The sequence below is a fragment of the Helianthus annuus genome, chromosome 12, assembly GCF_002127325.2.
Source record: "Helianthus annuus cultivar XRQ/B chromosome 12, HanXRQr2.0-SUNRISE, whole genome shotgun sequence".
NCBI lineage: Eukaryota > Viridiplantae > Streptophyta > Magnoliopsida > Asterales > Asteraceae > Helianthus > Helianthus annuus.
In genome coordinates this window covers 42011225-42034360 of record NC_035444.2, presented here as the reverse complement: position 1 = coordinate 42034360, position 23136 = coordinate 42011225, and the positions used below count along the sequence as shown (strand labels likewise).

The window sequence follows — 23136 nt, the reverse complement described above, 5'->3', positions numbered from 1 at the left end:
CACTCGAACAGCCATCCGATCGGACTCCGTCCGACCGGACAACTGTCCGAGCGGACTGTCAACCGAACGGTCAGCCGTCCGATCGGACTACCGACCGATCGACTAGCTGTCCGATCCATCGACACTTGTTTCCGTTTTACGCGTTGCTTATCATTACGCTATCGAACTATTCAGGCTAACCCTACTCTCAAGCGCTCCCTTCAATCCATCAACCGCTGTGAGTATACTCGATCCCTTTTTGCTTTAAGCACTTTTGGGTGTTACATACGTTACTTATACGAAATCACATCAAACACACTACGCAACATTTTAAACGCTAACCGTTACCGCATGTTATACGTGACTTAATGAATGCTTGTTTGTTATGTTTACACATGGAATGCTGTCTACCTGCCTTAACGACGATAGTACTATAGTTTGAACTCAGCACCCGCTCATGCGGGGGTTGTTAAGGATAATTACTTGCATGGATTACGGTGGTAATCATGTATTGCGAACTGCCTCGGACAGTCAACCCGCAGTCATTGGTATCGATAGATCCGTGTCGATAATTAACATGCATCGTTTTCCTCTGTGTACGTGCTGGTTATGCGTAAACTATTTCCAACTCTATTATGCTATTATCAAACTTGTATGCTCACCTTTACATTTCATGTATTGACTTTATTTTAACGTATGTGATAGGTGTTTAAGATGCTTATCTGCTAAGAAAGAGATGCTAGAATAAAGCTCTAGAGCCCAACAAATAGTTGTCTGTAGTAGTCAAATTATGGGTCTCTAGAAGCAGATAAACAATTGCTGTATTAAAAATCTGAGTCGTCCGAACAGAAACATTTGCCTAGATTATGTCTGTAATAATTTGTTTACTGTTTGAGATACGGTATGGGACGTGTTATTTAAATTGAATAGTAATGATAATTGTTATGGAAACTTCTGGACAATCTGTTTCGCTCAGTGTCATGCCCTGATGATTCCGCCATCGGTTGGGGTGTGACATGTGTGAACCAACCCACCAACCCCGTTTATCTTTTTCTTTATTGGTTTTTTTTCACCCCAATTCAAAACAAACATTCAAAATTCAATTAATCGAGAAAATCATTTAGGTACCTTAATTCTAGCATGACAGAAGCTGACCAGAATGCCACCATGAATCGCAAAGCAGTCTCTGATCCGAACAAATTATGTGTGGTCTTTGTTAAGGGGTTGGTCATGAATGCATACCACAGAAGTGAGGAAGACATGCTTAGTGCAACCGATGTACACAAGAAATCAAAGAAAACAATTTATGGTTTTGGAAGAGAGCATATTCATGCTGATAACGTGTTATGAAATTAGCCTAATAGCAAACAATAAGAGAAAGAGATGAATGGAGAAAGAGATTTATATTCCATTGATAGGTATGTCTTTAACAAAGAATTACCATAAAACGAGTTGGTATGCTACTTGCAAAGACGCATCAGTTCACGTCAACGATTTATCCGCCAAATCGATACACTGAGTCACGAAGCATTGTGTTGTAAAAAAACGAGTTGGTTTGCTACCTGCAAAGACGCAGTTTCGGTCTATTTTGGATGAGACTCAAAAACATAAACAATTACACACACACTCGTTCTTGATTTTCTGAATTATTCGATTGAGATTTCTAACAGCCCGTCGATATACTTAAATCTGAGTCTTCGCACATTTCTCGAAGATTGTCCGGAGAACCCCCTACAACATTTTCCTCTTATCCGATTTGCAAGTCTGTAGAAAAAGAGACCGCTATACCAAATTTTAAATTGTTCAATCCGGTGTTAGTTTCTCGAGTAGTAGACTATTACCTCCTAACACACTTACAACCTGACTTTAGTGTTCAGATTAAAGAACCGTTAGGGTCCGGCATACTTAACTGGGCTGCAACCCACGAGTGACGGTTAAAATTCTGTCAGCCTACAGAAGATCAGTCATCCAAAAAACTGCTCTTCAAGCAAACAAAATTAAACTAAGCAGATGAAAACAAACAGATCTAAATATCACAATGAAAGACATAAAAAAAAAACTAGTTATGTAACTTGTTCCACTAAATCTATACACAATTACAAAAGAATAGTTCACAACAGCAGTAACATCAACTAAGAAAAATTAATCCATACCCAGCCAGATATACTACGCTCTCTTATCTTATCATTCACTACCACAAGGGTAAAAGAGTAGTAATTCAACTCTACCGTCTGGCTTCATTCGAAGTCTTACCCTCGAAAAACTCACCAAGCATCCGGTCAAGATCCTCCGCTGTATACCTGATGTATTTATGAGGATTCTTCCCATTTTCAACAAGCGCCCTGCAAAAGTATTTATTTATTTTTTCAACTTATTATTATTATCTATATATTAAAAGTGAGTGAGCAAGAATAGTATCTATAATAATTCAATATAAATATAATAATTTAATATAAGATTAATTATTTACCATAATATACATGTAATAAGTTTTTTTTTTTATAAAATTAACTATTATACGTTTTTCACCCATTTAATTTTCATTTTATTTGATTTTCCTTTAATAACTTGCGTTCGTTAACCTTTTATAAAAACTAAATACGGAGACATGTTAAATTTTTTCTTCACATTCCGACTGAATACGCAAATGTATTTAAAAAATTCAGATTTCGGTGTAAATTTTGTTCACAACAAAATTGCATTTAACAATGTTTTTTGGTATCGTAGGCTATACGAGTGCCGATCACTGACAAACCAAATTGATTCTGACCGAACACCGGTATCGCCATTATTGAAACCGGTACTAGTATTCATTTTTATGGTATGGTTTTCGATTGATGTAAAACATGACTTAATTCTTTCTTGGTTTTCTCTTTTGGTTACTCTAGCGAGTGTCGGTACCGTAACGAACCGAACCGGTACTAACTGAATTCCCGCCGCATAGCATGGGAGAATCACATTAGTTAATAACCAAATCCCAATAAGCATTAGCCAAGTTAATAGAATATTGTTGATAGTTGTTTAAATCATAATTAACAAGTGTGTGAAAATTGATTATAAAAGTTTTGTATACGGGAACTCTACCCGAAACGTTTGATAAAGGATCTGTATGCAGGCAACAATACTTCAGCAACCGCAAGCCTTAAAGATTCTCGTAGCTCCGTGTCAGGAACCGTCCACTGAGATTGTCGTTGATGAAGCTCCTCAAACTGACCATTGAAGATCTTCAACCTAATACCATTACATTTCAAGTTATTTTTTTATGATCAGAAATTTTTAATTTTTGAACATTTATATAAAATTTGAAGTACACACCGATCTTTTACAAGTGCTCGTGAGGCTCCACTACTGTTTCCTCCATCAGCGGCCCCGACTGAACTACCACCTCCAGATGAGGTCAACCCTTGAATCGAGAGACATTGCAGGATCTGTTGAACAAGTCAACACATAATTTTTTTATTTTTTGTAATTGCTTATCGATCAAAACGTTGACCAACTGAAAACGTCCAAAAAAATAAGCACAGAAACGTAATATATTTGATATGACTCATCAAAAGTAAAGTAAGTTGAATTTATATTGTCATATGAAAACGTATTGTATTTGACCTGATTCGTTTCCGAACAAAATTTACGTCAAAACGTATACCGACTAAAAACATACATAAAAATAGGCACGAAAACGTCTTATATTTGACACGACTCATTTTCGAAAAAAAATCACGTTGAAAGGTAAACCAACTTGAATTTATACCGACATGTACATAAAAATAAGCACGTATAATCTCGAGGGGGGTTAAAATGACAATGTGGGGTTGTAAGTGTCAATGCTGAAAGTTGAGGGGCGAGGTTCACAAAAAGAAAAAAAATATCAAATTACAAAAAAAGAAACCAAAACTGCATTGGTACTGTATTGTAGCTAATCCTATGCCTTTATATAATAATAATAATAATAATAATAATAATAATAATAATAATAATAATAATAATAATAATAATAATAATAATAATAATAATAATAATAATAATAATAATAATAATAATAATAATAATAATAATAATAATAATAATAATAATAATAATAATAATAATAATAATAATAATAATAATAATAATAATAATAATAATAATAATAATAATAATAATAATAATAATAATAATAATAATAATAATAATAATAATAATAATAATAATAATAATAATAATAATAATAATAATAATAATAATAATAATAATAATAATAATAATAATAATAATAATAATGTATGAAAATATTATTTATTGTTTAAAATGATCTACCTTTGCCCAAGCTATCCTCTTGTACTGATTAGCGTGTTGTTGCACAACGCGTCTGTGTCTTTGCACCCAATCATCCCCCAACAAATCCTTTGCTTCAGACCTAAACCAAAAATATATAAAAAAAAATAAATCATTAAATAATTACAATAGGGGTGCTAAACGGTTCGTGGGTTGGCAGGTTCAACCCGACCCTAACCCAAACACGGCCGGACCCCAAAAATCATGTCGTACATATGAACCCAAACACGACCTGGATATTCGTGGGTTGACCCGAACCCGACCTGTTCAACCTTAATTTTTTTTTTTCGCAAAATAAAATATCAAAATTAAAATTTTACTACAAAAAACACAAATGTATAGAATACAATTACTTTTTAGTTATAAAATTTAATGTTAATTTCTCTTTTTAAGTTTAGTTATGGCATAAAACACCCACCAAATTTAATTTATGACATAAAACATATTGTAAAAAAATAAAATAAAATATAATATAAATGGGGTAAACGGGTCAACCCGCCAACCTGATCGGGTTGACACGAACCTGACCATTTAGCTAAATGGACTCGCGGGTTCAACCTGAAACTGACCCGAACCCATTAAGACTAAACCGAAACCCGCGAATTTCGTGTTAGGTTCGTGTCGTGTTTTCGGGTCGTGTCATAAATTCACACTCACACCCCTAAGTTACAGCATGTGTAATCGCTCATACACAAGTGATGAATGTTTTTAAGTATCAAACCTGCGTACGGATCTGACCATGTAGTGAATATTATTCATAAGAAACAAGTTGGTCAAAGCAGGATCTTTATACTGTTTGGACTTTCCTTCTAAATTGATTTGAAGTGCCTGCATAATTCGCATCGTTACGGATGCCAGTTGTGAATTCGAGTCCTCTCCATTTTCAAACTCTTGAAATAGTTGCTTTAGAGTTGACTGGTAGCTGAGTCAACAATAGGGTGGTACCGGTACGTAAATAAGTGTGATTACGGAGAATAAAATATATTAACACATAGTTTGATAACACGTACTCGAACAGAAATTTCACGTAGTTGATCACGTAGCTTGTGAGAGGATGAACCGTTCCATCTGAGACGGCTGTTTTTGTTGCGTCTTTTTCGACGGCTTCCTCGAAATCCCCGAATGTTTCTTGAGCTGTTTGCGCGAGTCTTTTGGTTAAACCTAGAGCAGATTCTCGAATGTCTTTGCAAGCTTTGCCTCTAAAAAGTGATTCAATCTGAAAATATATTCAGTGTATAAGCACTAATCAGACCGTTAATTATGTAATTTTGGTTACCGTTAATTATGTTCGGTTTCGGTTTTTTTGGTTTAGCAACGGATCAGTTTTTCAGTTTTTGGAACAAAATTAAGATTCAAAAATAAAAAGTATAATCCAAGATTTAATAACTTTCTTAGATTTTTACATTTTAGTTATTATGTTTAACCTTTTTAATTAATATCGCTCACATAAATCTAAAGTCTAATCTATTTTTATGTTTCTCCAAAGTTTTTATCAAGATATTTTCTTTTATAATACATTGAAAATCATTTAATTTTTATGTTAAATCATGTTATTTGTTGTAGGCAATGGATAAATCATTTCAAAGATAAATAAACATGTTAATGTTTTTATTATAAATACTTAACATTCAAGAACAAAACTAATAATAATAACTCCCAAATCAATCTATAACAAACATTAAAAAACACATTTTTTAAGTTGTTCGGTTAGGTTTTTTTCGGTTTTCATAAAATGCAAAACTGTAACCGAACCATAAACTTTGGTTTGGTTTTTTGTGCGGTTCGGTTTTTTTTGGTTCAGTTAAATCGGTTTCGGTTCGGTTTTTTCGGTTTCCTGCTCACCCTTAACGTCATGAGACCCCACCCGTACCATGCTAACCAATGGGTTCAAGTAAAGCGTAGTTCGCTCTGGACGCGTGGCCTTCAAGGGGATTAAAGGCAAAAAACCAGTGGACTTAGGCTCACCGGTGCGCACCACCTTGAAGGTTAATAGTTATGTAATAACTAATAACTAAGAAAGTAAGAATATATACATACCTCAGTGTGAAGCTCGCGCATTATCTCATACATGTCCAAAAGCACAAACAACTTCTCCGGCGATCTCTTGCTTTTGGCAATCGCATCTCCGAAACTAAGTAACATGGAGACACTGCCAGCTGTCACTTCAGCAAAGCACTGATCTTTAAGCGAGTCAATGCCATCAAACATTTGATCACAAACTTTTCTTTCTGCGGTAAATATTAATTTCACCTATTTTTAACATAAGATTAGATACAACCAAGTGCATGTTTCAGTAGTGTTCTTTTTATAACTTTTTTACTTGATAAAGAGTAAAATGCCATTTTCGTCAATGAGGTTTGGCCATTTTTGCGACATTTGTCCAAAGGTTTGTTTTTTCGCATATGGATCCAAAAGGTTTGAAATCTTGCCATTTTCGTCCAGCTCGTTAACACTTAACTCCATCCATTTTTCTCCGTTAAGTCAAGGGTATTTCCGTCTTTTTTTGTTAACTTAAAGGGCAATTCGGTCCTTCTCAGGGGTATTCGGTCTTTTTACATAAAGTGATAAAGACCGAATTGCCCTTTAAGTTAGCAAAAAAGACAGAAATACCCCTAACTTAACGGAGAAAAATAGATGGAGTTAACGAGCCGGATCAAAATGGCAAGATCTCAAACCTTTTGGATCCAGATGCGAAAAAACAAACCTTGGACGAAAGTCGCAAAAAAGGCCAAACCTCAGGGACGAAAATGGCATTTTACTCCTTAATAAAACTTACCGCAATACGCATGAAATGAATCCAAGTCCCAATCTTGAGTTCCAAAACCTCCCATTGCATCTTTTGGACATCGTCTTTACTAAGCTTCTCAACTCCTAATTTCTGAAGTGTTTCTTCCAAGACTACAGAACGGGTATCCCTAATCAACAAAAACACTGATACTGTTGGACTAATCTTGTAATATTCTAATAGTTTGAGGGGTTAATTAGTAAGTTCATTATTGGACTTGTATTTTAAGGTTTTAGTTGTTTTCTAGTGATATTAATAGATGTAATGTTATATATTTAGTAATAAAAAAGTAATGTTTGATAAAAAAAAAAATCATGTATGTACATGTTGAATAAACTCGTTTATTACACGAGTAGAATAAAATATAATGTGATATGTTAGCACATACATTCGTCAAAATATGTCTTTAAAAATGAACTTTAACCCGGCAGTTATAAATTCTGTTGAATTAATTTTAATACACTTTTTTTCAATCGATTATAAATATACAAAGCTATATTTACATATGAAATATTAAAACTAAAACTTGATTAATGTTTAATAACTATCCATAATTAAATAATAAGCATCCATATTTAAATTTATATTTAATATCTAAAAATACATTCTTTTAACCATTTTTATCATTTAATAGGAAAGACGGACGGGAAAATCAAATTTCTAAGGCCCTAGAAAGATGACACGTGTCCCCTAAGTTAGTGGTTTATTAGGTAGTATAGATATAGATATAGATACACATTCGGTAAGGTAAAATTTGGGTTGATTTAGTTTCTTAATAGAATCAATGATTAGCTTGGAGATTAAGTAAGGGTTAGGTCTATTTAAATGGGTCGATGATTGTAATTTGGTTATTCAGTTTTTACTAATCATAAAGTGTTAATCATTGTGTCGGTGAAAAGCCGAGAGTTTCTTCTTCTATTGTTTAGTTTGTGATTTATCTTTGGGTTCCGGGAATTCATGGAAAATCAGGACGTTGATCGATCATCCAAACATATGATATGAACGAATTCGTCTCGACTCTTTTATTATAATAACCGGAAAAAAAAACCCACATAATTTACGATAACCCTAACCCTCTATTTAAACTAAACCAACATCTTGAAAAACAAGACTTCTTAAACTATATAAACAATAATATTCTTACCGTACTAATAAACGTACCAAAATAAACCTATCTCTAGACTCTTTTATGATTTATTACTTCCACTTTCTTTATTATTCCAAACTGACTCATTTCACATGTGACCAAACAAGATTAGTCCAACAGGCACTTCATTTGCATATACGCGATTGCTTATTTGTTTTAATCAGTTATTTGTATTTAATAACAAACGTTTACCCTTGCATGCTTTGCGAGTTAAAACAATCTCTCTAGTATATTACAAATATTACAAAAGAAACGTTCAGCGAACAGTTTGTGAACCGTTCAACAGGAAGTTCGTTTGTGTTCGTACGTTTGATAAATGAACGAACACGATCAAGAAATTCCGTTCATATAGTTAAATGAACGAACATGAACAGAGGCCACGCTCATTCATTTATGTTCGTGAGCGTTCGGTAACGTGTTCGTATTTGTTTGTTCGTTTACTTTCATGTGTGTTTGTTTGTGTTCAACAACTTCAAGTTTATCTTGGGTGGATTAAATTAAGACTTCATATTTCATATGAGAATTTTGTTTTTTTTTTTTTTTTTTTGAGACATTATTTTATGTTAATTGTGTTTATCAAGAGTGTGTATTCTTGGATAACTAGGATAATATATTTTGGGTGGATCTGCGTACTGTATGTGATGAAAGATGTTAATTTTATTCGAACGTTTGTGTTTATGAACGTTCGTTTGTATTCATTGTGTTCATGAACGTTTGTTTGTGTTCGTTACCTAAAATTAACGAACGAACACATTCATTTCCTTAATGAACGAACACGAACGGAAAATCTCATTCGGTAAGTGTTCGTGAACAGTTCGTGAAAACTTTTGTTTTCTTAACGCACGAAAACATTCATTTCCTTAATGAATGAACACGAACAGAAAATCTCATTCGGCAAGTGTTCATGAATAGATCGTGAAAACTTTTATTTCTTTAACGAACAAACACGAACAAGACTTTTTTCGTGTTCGTTTGCAACCCCAGGTATGAAGTACAATAAAGCCTCATAGTATTTTTTTTACAAACTAAGAGAAAAAAAAAGTAGTTATTTACCTGTAAATCACAAGGCATTGTTGTATGTGACCCGCTTGGACCATGTGTTGGGCTAAATCATGAAGCAAGGGTAGGACCCGCGGTGGTATGAGGATTAACGGAGTGAAAACCGCATTTTCGGCAGTGATATGACCCGCATGACTATTAGAAGGATTCTTCGAATCAGGTGATCCAGACGACGGTCTTAGTGAACTCGGTAGGCATTCATATAGCCGATCTGGTTCCACCGGTTTGCTGAAACGTAAAGTTTATAAACAAAATAACTATGATATGATATGATTATAGAAATTATATTATTTCAATTTTCATTTAATTTCCAAATAAAATGATTTGGGAGGTTTTGTGCATTTATTTCTAATTGAGTAAAGTACACGGATGGTCCCATGGTTTGCACTTTGTAACGTATTTGGTCCCCAATTTTTGCTAAAAGTACACAGATGGCCCCTGTGGTTTGCACTTTGTAACGTATTTAGTCCCTAACGTTTAGTGACTAAATGTGTTAAAAAGTACATACGACAGGGACCATTCATGTACTTTTGGCAAAAGTTGGGGACTACATGCGTTAAAAAGTGCAAACCACAAGGACCATCCGTGTACTTTAAAAAAACTATGGACTAAATCCAAAATTTTGGTTAACCACAGGGACCATTTGTATACTTTACTCTTTCTTATTTTTTGCAGGCGTTCAGTTTGACCCGTTGAGAAAACCATAACCCGTTACCCGGGTCCGTGACCCATTTTTTAAACAAATGGATCGAAATTTCTACCTCTAGTAAAAATAAATAAAAGAAAAGAAAAGGTTAAAGTGAAAGAAAGAACCTGTATGACGATAAGAGTTGTTTAAATTCTTGTTCGAGCTTTGATATAGCCTTAGAAAGTAAGTTACTTGCATGGCTAATAACTCCGTCACTACTTCTAAAGCTTTTATTGTTGGTAAAAAAGACGATATTGTTTCTTAGCTGCTCGATAGCTTCAAGATAGCTTTCAAGGTCCTCGTGTGGCCCTTTAAGAATTTTAGCCTCGGCCTATATATTTGAAACATAAATATTTAATTAACTAACAAAAAATATAAATAAAAAATGGAAAAAAAAACACAAAGGAATGTCCATGATCTATCCATTAAAAGTAACGTTACGGGTAGCTCCAGTTAAATATTTACATTATTCTTTACAGTGGCACTAACATAAAATTGGAAAAAAAAAACATAACGAATAAAGAGAAATAAGAACCAACCTCACGAGAAAGATCAAACCGGTCCAATATGACATCAGCAGCCTTCAAGGTCCTATCAATGTTCTCATGAGCTCTGCGTATAGCATGTGTCCTAATCTAAAAGAAATACAAATATATAGGAATATCGTAAGTGAGTAAAATTGCAAATGCAAAAGTAACTACACCATCCTTCACATTATAATTGCGATCAGAAAAACACCTCAGGGCCTAGACGCGGTGCTTCATGTACATGTGAGTCAAATTTGGTCAAATATACAGTCTAGAGGAGGCTGATTTATGAAAATGACCAAAAGGAAGAATAGATTATTAACTGTTTACTTGATTAAAAGGCCATGTAAAACAGATGAGAGAGATGCAACTTTCATTTGTACATAAACCTTATTCGGTCCTACATAGAACAACGTTTCACAACATGAAGTTCACGCCTCGGCTTTCGAGACCCAATGGCATAGCTTTGTAGGGGCGGGAGGGGGCGGCCGACCCCCCAAACTTTTCGCTCGTTAGTGGAGAGTATGTAGTTTTCGTATAGAAATTTTTGGGTATATACGTTTTTGACCCCCCCCCCCCTTTATAGAAATTTTTGGTATATACGTTTTCGACCACCTGATCGGAAATCTCAAGCTTCGCCACTGTCGAGACCTAAACGCCTGAAAGCACCTCGTGCTTTTTACCCAAAAAAAAAATAAAAAAAGGGTATGTTACAAACCCTAAAACACTGCACTACAATATCCACCATTCCGAATCTATAGCTATAAACTTTCGCATCGATTAATCTATTTCACTATTGCAACTCAAAAAAAAAAAAAAAAAAAAAAAAAAAAAAAAAACTAGTAGATCAATCTCCTTCATTTCCAAATTTCCAGAAAATCATACACTTAGTTTAACTTTTCAAAAACCAACATACATCTTCAAAACAACTCAATGAACAGCAGATCAAACAACAATAATCACTAAAACCAATTGCATATTGGGGCATCATACAAACATAACATTACACATAAATTAAACTAGATCAATACACTAATCAAAATACCCAACTTCAAATCCCAAATTCCCAACACAAACAACTTCAAATCACTTCAAATTCAAGCATAATTATCCGAGATTAGAGAACAGATCAGAAACCTGAGTGGGTCGCATGGCGGTTTCAAGAGCAGACAAACGATGATCAAAAGAACCCAAAATAGAAACCATGTTTTCTGTGATTGTTTGACTCTGCTTCAGTGATTCTCTCATCTTTGCTGCTTTTTCGCTGAGATTATCGACACCCATAACCCCTGTTGTTCGAACTGGAACCCCCATCTTTGTTTGGGAGTTTTGAGAGGAGTTGAAACGGAAATTGATCAACTTTGAAGGGGATTTGTTGTGGGTGTGAAGGTTAGTTGACAATTATTGAAGGATTCTTGGTTTGACAGGGTGTGAATATACGGAGTTTTATACGTATATCGGTGTTAAGAGGTTTCTTGATTTGAACAATCATATTCATTTTGTGGGTCTAATTGGGTCCATTGGATGTGATATTGTGATTAGTCAAAAATAGTTAATGGGACATTTTCAATTTTTTTTAACTTGTAGTTATTTTATTTAGCATTATAGATAATTAGGTTAAATTATGTAGATATGGGAGAATATCTTTGGGAGGAATTTGAATTTGGGGTAAGGAGTTTAAATAGTATATATTGGTTTTTTGGAGTAAGCTAAAAATTCAGTTGATATGTGTTAAAAAAAAGATGATTAGGTTAAATTTGATTTAGTTAAGTTTAAATGAGTTTTAGTCTAAATGAATTGAAGCTTGTTTTCTGGTAAAAGCATCTAATATGAACTTTATCTATTCTATTTAAAAATGTTGAGTATTTTACAAATATATTTAGGAAGTGTTTGATTCGAGTAATTTAATGGAATTAAGATCTGAATTTCATTTCTTAATGTGTTTGATTTGATGAATATACTGGAATTGGAATTTGACCTTTGTTTTTAGGGGGTGTTTGGGTTTGAGTTTAGAAATGACTTATAAACTTATTTGAAAATGAGTTATTGATTTATTGACACCACCATAACCAACCGCCATTTTCAAAGTGAATCCCAAACACCCTTAATGTGTTTCATTGAGAAATGAATTGGAAGTGAAATAAATTAACTCAAAGAGTAAACTTTCGTTTTGCTCTATGTGGTTTGTTCCTTTTAACGGTTTTGCTCCAATCATTTAAAAACATTCATTTTCCTCCGACAGTTTACTATGTTTTTCTCATTTTGCTCCTCACCTCTAACTCCATCCAAATTGTTTGTTAACTGAAATAGTATTTTAGTAACTTCAAGTATAAAACTAAGGGTATTTTAGTAAAACTGCAAATAAAGATTAAATTCATTTTTGTCTTTCACATATATATTTATAAATACGGATATAACATTTATACTCTCTCTTTCTCTCTATCCCTTCTCTCCACTCCTCTCTATCAACTTCCACCGCCACTAGACACCACCTGCCGACCTCCACCCACAAGCACCATCACCACCAGCAACCACTGTACACCAACAACCACCATCACCACTAGCAACAACCGTACCACAAGGCACCACCATTAAAAACAACTGTACCATCAGGCACCACCATAACCTCTGATAACCAACCGCCATCAAGAAGAGCACCTCAGCAGATCTAACGGATCTAAGCAGATCTAAGCGGATCTAAGAAGATCTGAACCGATTGTGGAGGGTATTTTTTGTCACACCCCAATGGATGGCGGAATCATCGGGGCGTGGCACTGAGCAAAACAGATTGTGCAAGAGAATCCATAACAACTATTAATGCCGATATATTTAACGTTAAAGTCCCATACCAATAACATATAAAGTAAAAGCAGTTATTACAGACAGTGTTTCTCAAAAACAAGTAAATCGTTCCGACAACTCAGATTTCTTATTCGGTGAGTTTCTAGACCTCCTACTCGATTCATCAAGCAAACATAGCATCCTATCAACCTGTCGCATACGTTAAAATAAAGTCAATACATATAATGTAATGGTGAGTACAAAAGTTTGAGTAGCATATAGTATAGCGAAAGCGTTTACGCATAACCAGCATGTAACACATAGAAATGTGAATCAGGTAAGCTATCAACAATGACGTATGCAACCGACATGACTACGAGTGTAGAATGCGCAACACATTATCACCACTATGACCATGTGAAGTAATACCCTTAACAACCCATGTCCACGACAGGTGCTGAGTCCAAACTATAGTACTATTGTTTGTAACACCCATATTATTTAATTGGGACTTTAGTATATAATACGCATTTTAAAAGATGATACTTCATTTCCTAAAGTTATACAAAACGAAAGTTTACTTAATAACCGTATTCAAGTTAACTACCAACTAATTTCAAAATCCCAAAACATCAAGTTAAATGATTACAACATAAAATATTTTTTTACAAGATTAGATAAACGCGAAAACTTCAAAATATAGTGTTCGGTTCTTGAATTGTTGCTTGATCATCATCCGGAGTATGATCAACATCACCTAAGGTCAAAACCACAAAAAAATGTTAGTTTTGACAACATAACGATACGTAAATACAAGTTCTAGTGCCAAACCACGAAAACAAAACAAAAATGTAGCGAAATGGGTCTGCCGCGCCCCGCGACAGATCACGTCCTGGCTTTCGCGGCCTGCGACGTACGTTGCGTGATGCGACGTTGTGCTTGTTTTGGCGTCGCGTAGCGTAGCGCGAGCACCCCTTTTAGACAGAAGGTTTGCAGCCTTGAGCTGCATATTTGCCCAGCACCAATTTTCACTATTTCAACTTGAAAAGCTCATAACTGTTTATCTAGGCGTCCGTTTAATCACTACAAAAAAGATGATCATTTAGGACTAAAAATTCAGTCTCTGATACATCCAAATCAGTCACTAATGGTTTTTTGGGACTGGTTTTGCCAGTCCCTAGCCAGTTACAGATACCTAGTCCTAGATACTAGTTTTAGCAACTGAACATCAGTCCCCAATGCATAGAACCAACTAGAACTGACACTCAGTCTCTAATACATATAAACTCACTCCTAAATGTGTTCGCCAATACCACATCATTTCAGTCCCTAATACATTTTTCTATGACTAATAACCAGTCTCTAATAATATGATATTTTAGTTTCAAAACCCCTTTTTAAGGATTAAAATCAGTTCATTGAACCATGTTGTTTTGTCCCTAATACATTTCATTAAGTTCGCAATTTCATGTCTATTCAGTCCTTAATAAAATGTTTCAAAGACTGGGAATTAGTTCACGATGCCACGCTAGTTCAATCCCTCATATGATTTTCGGGACTGAAATATCATAGTATTAGAGACTGATTATTAGTCATAGAAAAATGTATTAGGGACTGAAATGATGTGGTATTGGCGAACACATTTAGGAGTGAATTTATATGTATTAGAGACTGAGTGTCAGTTCTAGTTGGTTCTATGCATTGGGGACTGATGTTCAGTTGCTAAAACTAGTATCTAGGACTAGGTATCTGTAACTGGCTAGGGACTGGCAAAACCAGTCCCAAAAACCCATTAGTGACTGATTTGGATGTATCAGAGACTGAATTTTTAGTCCTAAATGATCATCTTTTTTGTAGTGTATATAGGTAAATAGTATGGTACAAATAAGGTTATCGTACATTACATACGCGATAATTTGAGCCATACACGTGTCCTGATTCTGTTTTTCTTTAATAAGGTTAAATCAGACAATTAATTCAATCATCTGAGGGCAAATTCGTCTCTTCATTCAATCAGCGAGAAGTTCGTTACACTGATATCCCGGTAATTATCATTCGAATCAGTTTCAAATTTTCCATAATTCTCAAATTGCAGTTTTCGTTCTGCTGTGTTAGGGTTTCATTCATTTTTTTCGATGGATCCACAGAGCAGCACTGGACGAACAGATGTTGATTTTAAAGAAACTCGACCGATCGGTGATCATGCTCAATTATCTGCATATCAGAGAGTTTCGATTGAGGATGTTTTAAATCCGCGACCTGCAAATCCAATTCCAATTGCAAGTACAAGTGTTGTAAACGAGTGTTCTAATGGTAATTATGTTAATTCAGATCTCTAAATTGTTCGTATAATTGATTTTTGTTTAATCGTAGCAATGTTTGTTGTAGCTGTTTTTTGAAGTTTGAATTTTGATTATATATTTGATTTGAAAGCAACATGCAGAAATTCACATGTTATTACTCTTACAATTCTCATTTGATTTTATTTTCTTTATGCATTTTCGCATGTTATGGTATAATAAATCGCATATGTAAAACAGATCAATCAAAATCATCATTTTCGCATGTTTTGTTCATACATTTCGCATGTGTGTTTGTTCTTTATGATGAAATTACGTTGTTATTTAATATGTCGCATGTAACTAGTCTGATAATTCGCACGTTTTTTTATGTTTTCTGATTTTGATTAATTGATGTCTGTCGTTAGTGACATGCAAAAACCGAAATAAACTAGTAGCTAGAGTAAGTCGGATATCGAACCAGAGGAGGATTGTGGAAAGTGTTATGATGCTAAGTATTAATTAACTACTACTAAATTGAAAACTCAGTTTGATTGATTGTGAGAATTATCTAAATTAACGAATAAAAATTGTGGTTTAAAACAATGATGAGAAAAGGTGATCACTCCGGGATTCAGATTGTGTGATTAACTAATAACTTAGCTGATTGTCATATTGGATACTATTGGTTAAATGATATAATTATCAACTATTCATGCAATGAATAATTATTCAACCAACAAAGTATAATCGGATTTAAACGTATTTATGTCTCTGTCTAACACAGGATTCGTTTGTCAAACGAATTATAAAAACGTAAGTAAAGACCGTCTGTCACACGGTTACAATCCGAACTCAATACATAAAACAATAAACCAAATCAATAGTGTCTTACACAATCATTCACCCGAAGTGTCCACGAGAGATTTAGCCGCTCATCTCGGTTGAATGATCTTCGCCCGCTTGATACCCGGTTGAAAAACTGCTCTCCTCTGTCGAAGATGATTGATAATTATTTTATAAATATGCCCTTGCCGTCAAAAGTGTAGTACCCAGTATTGACTTTGCGTGTCCTCTCAATCTCCACGTGATTCTGGCCCAAAAGCCCACTAAGTCCATATGCGGCCCAATCTCTTTCTTGTGCCCAGCAGTCCACGTGATGATTGCCGCCCTTTTATGTTTATATGTCGGCCCACAAAGAGAAGTCCACGTGTTTGTTGCTGCCCCCTTCTGCCGTGATGATTGATGATGACCAAAACCAAACTCTCCAATCCACGTGTGCTCTCCTTTGATTTTTTTTAGAAAATAAAAAATAATAAAACAGCCCCCCAAATTCTCGAAGTCTACGTGTCCACCCCTATTGTCTGCCGTCAATCCCTTTTAATCTATGCATCTTGATTTTTATGAATGCCCTTCACGTGTCTTGATATCCCCATTTATAATATGTATGATGATGGTTTTTGTATGATGATGGTTTTAGTGAGTGGCCCCATGTTCCCTAATAGCTGCTCCATATGCATGTGTATGATGTATAAGGGTTTGAACCCCTTTTAATTCTCAATTCAACAACACATACGCTGATCTTTTTTTTCTTTTTCATCCGTAGGCTATAATTCAAAGCGTAGGTTACGCTGTGAAGCTTCTGTGAACTTTTTATTTATCATTGATGAACCGTAGGCTACGCTTCAACTTCCGGGGCCTACATCGTGCATATGCTTTCCATATTTCAATTCAATTTTAACTTTCACAACTTGTGCACTTCATTTTCGCTCATCTCTCGCATTTCCAAACTACTTTTCAAACCGAAACCACTCCCGATCAACATAAATTACTTGATTTATCATCCTTGAGTGTTCCGCATCATCACCGAGCTCTCCAACTTTACCGATTTAGACGATTAACCTGTAAAACCACACGAACTCATAGTTATCACATTCGAAATATATAAACGCCTAAAATGCACTAAAACACATAATTTAAACACTTTAACCCCTGGGTTTCACACTCTCCATCACATCCCCACACTTAACGTTGATTGTCCTCAAGCAACCATTACAAACATTACTTACCTTATTAACAAATCACTATAAAATTCCTTACCGAATTAGCAATTTAAGGTCCCAAGTCATACCCACCCCATAGACTGACACAATCGAGGTTGACAATCTGACAGTTAGATAATATATCTGTAAAACACTTTAAGACTTACCTCACTAAAACTAACATGCTTATGATACTACACACATGCCACACGCCCCTCACAATAATCACTCCTCTCGGCTTAATCAAGACTAGCGTGTAATGTGCTAGTATGTAATTCACTCAAAACCAAATATGCTACTTTGCAATCATACGCTTGTATAGCAATCATACCTCCACTATATCAAATAACGTAACACATATCAAAAGGACTTTTGGGTTTTGGGTTAAGGGTAAAGGTAGGGAAATATTTTTGGGTTTTTATGTTTAGATGGCGAATACAACTGAAGATACCAAACCATGACAACTTATTCACAATAATACTAACTCATGGGTTATTTTTCGACCCATTTATATAATACGACATAACAATGATTTTTTTTCTTTTCTTTCTCTTTTTCTCTTTTCTTTTCTTTTCATTTTTTTTCTTTTTTTTCAACAAATATCTAGCACACAATTGTCATTCATGGTTGGTAGTCAAACGGGTCAAACGAGGTGTAACAAACGAATGGTATAAGGCTCAACATGGTTTACTAAGGTGGGATGGATAAACAATCAACATATAGAACAATGAATGGATCCTAATGCCTTAATCATTTATGTGCATACGCTAAAGCACAGTCTCAGCACGTATCAAACCACACAAGTTCTAACACAAAGCAACATATTGCCTACACTCAACAAATGAACAGTTATTGAAATTCAACTAACATTCTAGTAGGCTCAAATCTCTCACCGAATAAAAGGAAAATGGGTTGCCGACACGTAGCATGTGTAATTCCTAAAGCATGTTACCCTTAGTTAGGCATCTCTTCTCAACTATTTTCTAAAACTTGTCAGAAATACTCTCATGAAACTTAAAGGGACAACCATGACTAAGGATCTAAGTTAGTTTAATATCAGTAGGAACCCTTTAGCAATTGAAAATGTCGGTTTTCATGTAGTTCAAGCATACTTGAGAAATAAAATTTTTAAAATTTTTCAATTTTTAGCACAATTTCAACCCTTTCAAGCACTTAAGATCAACAATCCTACCAACCCTCTCTCGAGTTACCGCATCCCCACACTTGGGATACATTGTCCCAAATGTATGGTGCAATTTATACTCTAAACTCGAGAGATACCACCCGCAAAACATGAACGACTAATACCTAGATGACTCAACACAAAGAAACCACTCCTAACACAAGAAGTTCACACCACCAAGTACACAAAAACAAATAAAACGCAAGATAGATAAACACATGCACCTGATCAGAAAACAAGTGTGTGTCTATGGCGGTGTAACTGCTGCGATCTAACCGGAACATACGCCCCTCATGGATTCTTTGAGATCTCATCAGGGATGTTGCCAAACATCCCTACACTTGATTCATTGCATCCGTGAAGATGGAACGCAGAAACCTGTCAAAACACAAACACACCAAAACGAAACCAAGCCAAAATACAATACTCTACATCCTCGGGCTGCCTCCCGAGAGCGCTAAGTTTAAAGGTCTTCAGCCAGACCGTACCTGATTTCCGCTACGGTGGTCTTAGTGCACACTTACCCAAAACATTTCCAACAAATGCGCGGAAATTTACATGCCATCTCCATAAATTCGTCAGTATAATTGGCATGTTCAGACTGCACCTGCGGGTTTCGCTGATCCACTTCACGAGATATACACCGATGTCTTGTAGCTTCACCCTTTTCATCTTCTTTCTCGAACCCTCTTCCCCACACTTGTTAATTGGAATGATTGATATGGGAAGAGGTTCGGTACACACATTCATCTCATCAGACTGCTCTGCCTCCTCATCCTCACACACCATCTGATCCACCAGTGACTCTTGATCAGATAAAGGATTCATTGGTGTGGTATTAACCTCCACAACCTCCTCCTCCATGTGAGAATAATCTCTAATATCATCAGGTAATGGTGAGAGATGCTCTTCTATTTCTATCTTCATTTTTAACTTCTGACACTTGGAAACTAGGCAGCTGATTCGATCTTCATCGGAAAGGTTAGGTGCTAATAAATACTGCTCGAGTTTGGACAAAGTCACTTCCAACATAGCAAGCGTTTTCTCCTCCTCGGTCTGATAAATATAAACACCCTCGGGCTCAGGATATTCCTCGGGATGATACTGTCGGTATCCCTGATACGGTGTTGAGATGTACGCATCCATCATTTTTGTATCCCAATACTCTGGATTTTCCAAATACACCGCGCACACATCTTCATCATAAGAAGTATGACAACGACCGCAACAGAAACATCGTCCATCCGTCCTTGGCTCATAATAAGCATCCTCGTCCCGATCATATCCATCCGAGTAATAACCATCCTCCACCGTTGTATCAGAATCATAGAAATATGGTGGAGGAGAAGGATCATCATAGCAAGGCATCGGTGGTTCTTCCAATTTTGCTCTTTCCCGTCTAAATCGGGCCTCGTGGCAACCGATACACGGGTGAAGTGGTTCCCCGCACAAAATGCATCTAAGAGAGCTGCAGAATATTGTAAGATCTGTCATCCTATACAAACACAAAAACACAAGCACCACGCATAAATTTGAACAAAACAAAACAAAACAAAACTGACACTATTTTTGGATTTTTATTTTTTTTTAAACTAAAACTTAACACTCAACAATTTGCGCACGCCTCCCCGGCAACGGCGCCATTTTGTTGTCTATCGTTAGTGACATGCAAAAACCGAAATAAACTAGTAGCTAGAGTAAGTCGGATATCGAACCAGAGGAGGATTGTGGAAAGTGTTATGATGCTAAGTATTAATTAACTACTACTAAATTGAAAACTCAGTTTGATTGATTGTGAGAATTATCTAAATTAACGAATAAAAATTGTGGTTTAAAACAATGATGAGAAAAGGTGATCACTCCGGGATTCAGATTGTGTGATTAACTAATAACTTAGCTGATTGTCATATTGGATACTATTGGTTAAATGATATAATTATCAACTATTCATGCAATGAATAATTATTCAACCAACAAAGTATAATCGGATTTAAACGTATTTATGTCTCTGTCTAACACAGGATTCGTTTGTCAAACGAATTATAAAAACGCAAGTAAAGACCGTCTGTCACACGGTTACAATCCGAACTCAATACATAAAACAATAAACCAAATCAATAGTGTCTTACACAATCATTCACCCGAAGTGTCCACGAGAGATTTAGCCGCTCATCTCGGTTGAATGATCTTCGCCCGCTTGATACCCGGTTGAAAAACTGCTCTCCTCCGTCGAAGATGATTGATAATTATTTTATAAATATGCCCTTGCCGTCAAAAGTGTAGTACCCAGTATTAACTTTGCGTGTCCTCTCAATCTCCACGTGATTCTGGCCCAAAAGCCCACTGAGTCCATATGCGGCCCAATATCTTTCTTGTGCCCAGCAGTCCACGTGATGATTGCCGCCCTTTTATGTTTATATGTCGGCCCACAAAGAGAAGTCCACGTGTTTGTTGCTGCTCCCTTCTGCCGTGATGATTGATGATGACCAAAACCAAACTCTCCAATCCACGTGTGCTCTCCTTTGATTTTTTTTAGAAAATAAAAAGTAATAAAACAGCCCCCCAAATTCTCGAAGTCTACGTGTCCACCCCTATTGTCTGCCGTCAATCCCTTTTAATCTATGCATCTTGATTTTTATGAATGCCCTTCACGTGTCTTGATATACCCATTTATAATATGTATGATGATGGTTTTAGTGAGTGGCCCCATGTTCCCTAATAGCTGCTCCATATGCATGTGTATGATGTATAAGGGTTTGAACCCCTTTTAATTCTCAATTCAACAACACATACGCTGATCTTTTTTTTCTTTTTCATCCGTAGGCTATAATTCAAAGCGTAGGTTACGCTGTGAAGCTTCTGTGAACTTTTTATTTATCATTGATGAACCGTAGGCTACGCTTCAACTTCCGGGGCCTACATCGTGCATATGCTTTCCATATTTCAATTCAATTTTAACTTTCACAACTTGTGCACTTCATTTTCGCTCATCTCTCGCATTTCCAAACTACTTTTCAAACCGAAACCACTCCCGATCAACATAAATTACTTGATTTATCATCCTTGAGTGTTCCGCATCATCACCGAGCTCTCCAACTTTACCGATTTAGACGATTAACCTGTAAAACCACACGAACTCGTAGTTATCACATTCGAAATATATAAACGCCTAAAATGCACTAAAACACATAATTTAAACACTTTAACCCCTGGGTTTCACACTCTCCATCATTAATCTAGATGAAAGGGTTTACACTCCGGAGGTTCAAGCATCAGCTACACCTGTTGTTGGAATGCAATTTATCTCTATTGAACAAGCATATGCGTTTTACCAATCATATGCTAAGTTAGCTGGTTTTTCTATTCGAAAAGGTGGTGAAGTACACAGTGGTGGTATAATTAAAACTAAGTATTTTGTTTGTTCTAAAGAGGGACATAAGCCTCTGTGTATTGATGATCATTCGAAGTCAAAAAAGCAATTCAAAACAAGGAACAGAGGGACAATTAGAACTGGATGCAAAGCTCAACTTATGATTTGCACTGTGGATGGTAGATTATATACAGTAAAGAGATTTGTTGATGGACATAATCATACGTTTGTATGTCAAAATGATATTCACATGTTGCCAGCTTACAGACAATTGTCAGATATCCAGGAGGAGTTGGTTTGGGAACTAGGCACTTTAAACCTTGGTCCTGTCAAAGCTTTCCATATAATGAGGAAACGTTACGGTGGTTTCGAGAATGTTGGTGCCATGGTTAATGATTGCAAAAATTTTAGGAAGCGAATTAACATCTATATAGGAGAATATGACGCTGACATTGTGATTAATAGGATGACTGAAAAATAAAGTATTTAGCTGATTATTCGTTTGAATATTCTGTTGATGATAACAAACGGTTAACTGGTTTTTTCTGGGCTGTTGGTATATGCAAGCTTAACTATATGGAATTTGGGGATGTGATATCATTCGATGCAACTTTCAAGACAAACAGGTAAGTATTTCAAGACAAACATGTTTTGTTACTAATTTTCGCATGTTATATGTCTTAATGAGCTTGTAATATCGCATGTGTAGACATTTTTCAAGAAGTGGTGTTGAATATATCACATGTTATACTTCTGGTTTTCACATGTGATTTTTAATATTTCGCATGTCTTCAATGTGATTTCGCATGTGTTGTTCAGGTACAAGATGGTGTTTGTTCCGTTCACTGGCATTGATAACCACTGTCGAAATGTAACACTTGCAGCTGGGTTGTTGGCATCGGAGAGCATTGAATCATATAAATGGCTTATGAAGTCATTTTTAAAGTCATTTGGCCGGCAGCCAAATGTTGTAGTGACGAAT

General features: G+C 35.6%; 1 protein-coding gene across 1 annotated transcript; it reads right to left on the bottom strand.

Annotated features, from left to right (window-relative positions):
* Positions 1-1990: 1990 nt before the first annotated feature.
* LOC110894797 (exocyst complex component EXO70A1) lies at positions 1991-11969 on the bottom strand. The gene is made up of 12 exons (XM_022142024.2): positions 11637-11969; positions 10512-10607; positions 10098-10303; positions 9279-9512; positions 7070-7208; positions 6331-6543; positions 5304-5509; positions 5015-5215; positions 4276-4375; positions 3295-3407; positions 3064-3210; positions 1991-2321 (listed from the first exon to the last, which is right to left on the bottom strand). Exons 1-12 carry the CDS (start codon positions 11811-11813, stop codon positions 2204-2206), a joined length of 1950 nt encoding a protein of 649 aa, XP_021997716.1. The 5' UTR covers positions 11814-11969; the 3' UTR covers positions 1991-2203.
* Between the last annotated feature and the right edge of the window lie 11167 nt (positions 11970-23136).

Bases quoted from the DNA above. Each gene is read 5' to 3' on its own strand.
- LOC110894797 (XM_022142024.2), bottom strand. From the start codon at position 11,813: ATGGGGGTTCCAGTTCGAACAACAGGGGTTATGGGTGTCGATAATCTC. The intron at 9,513-10,097 runs GTTCTTTCTTTC...TTTACGTTTCAG, and splicing joins CAACTCTTATCGTCATACAG to CAAACCGGTGGAACCAGATC. The intron at 6,544-7,069 runs GTAAGTTTTATT...TGTTAAAAATAG, and splicing joins TTCATTTCATGCGTATTGCG to GTGAAATTAATATTTACCGC.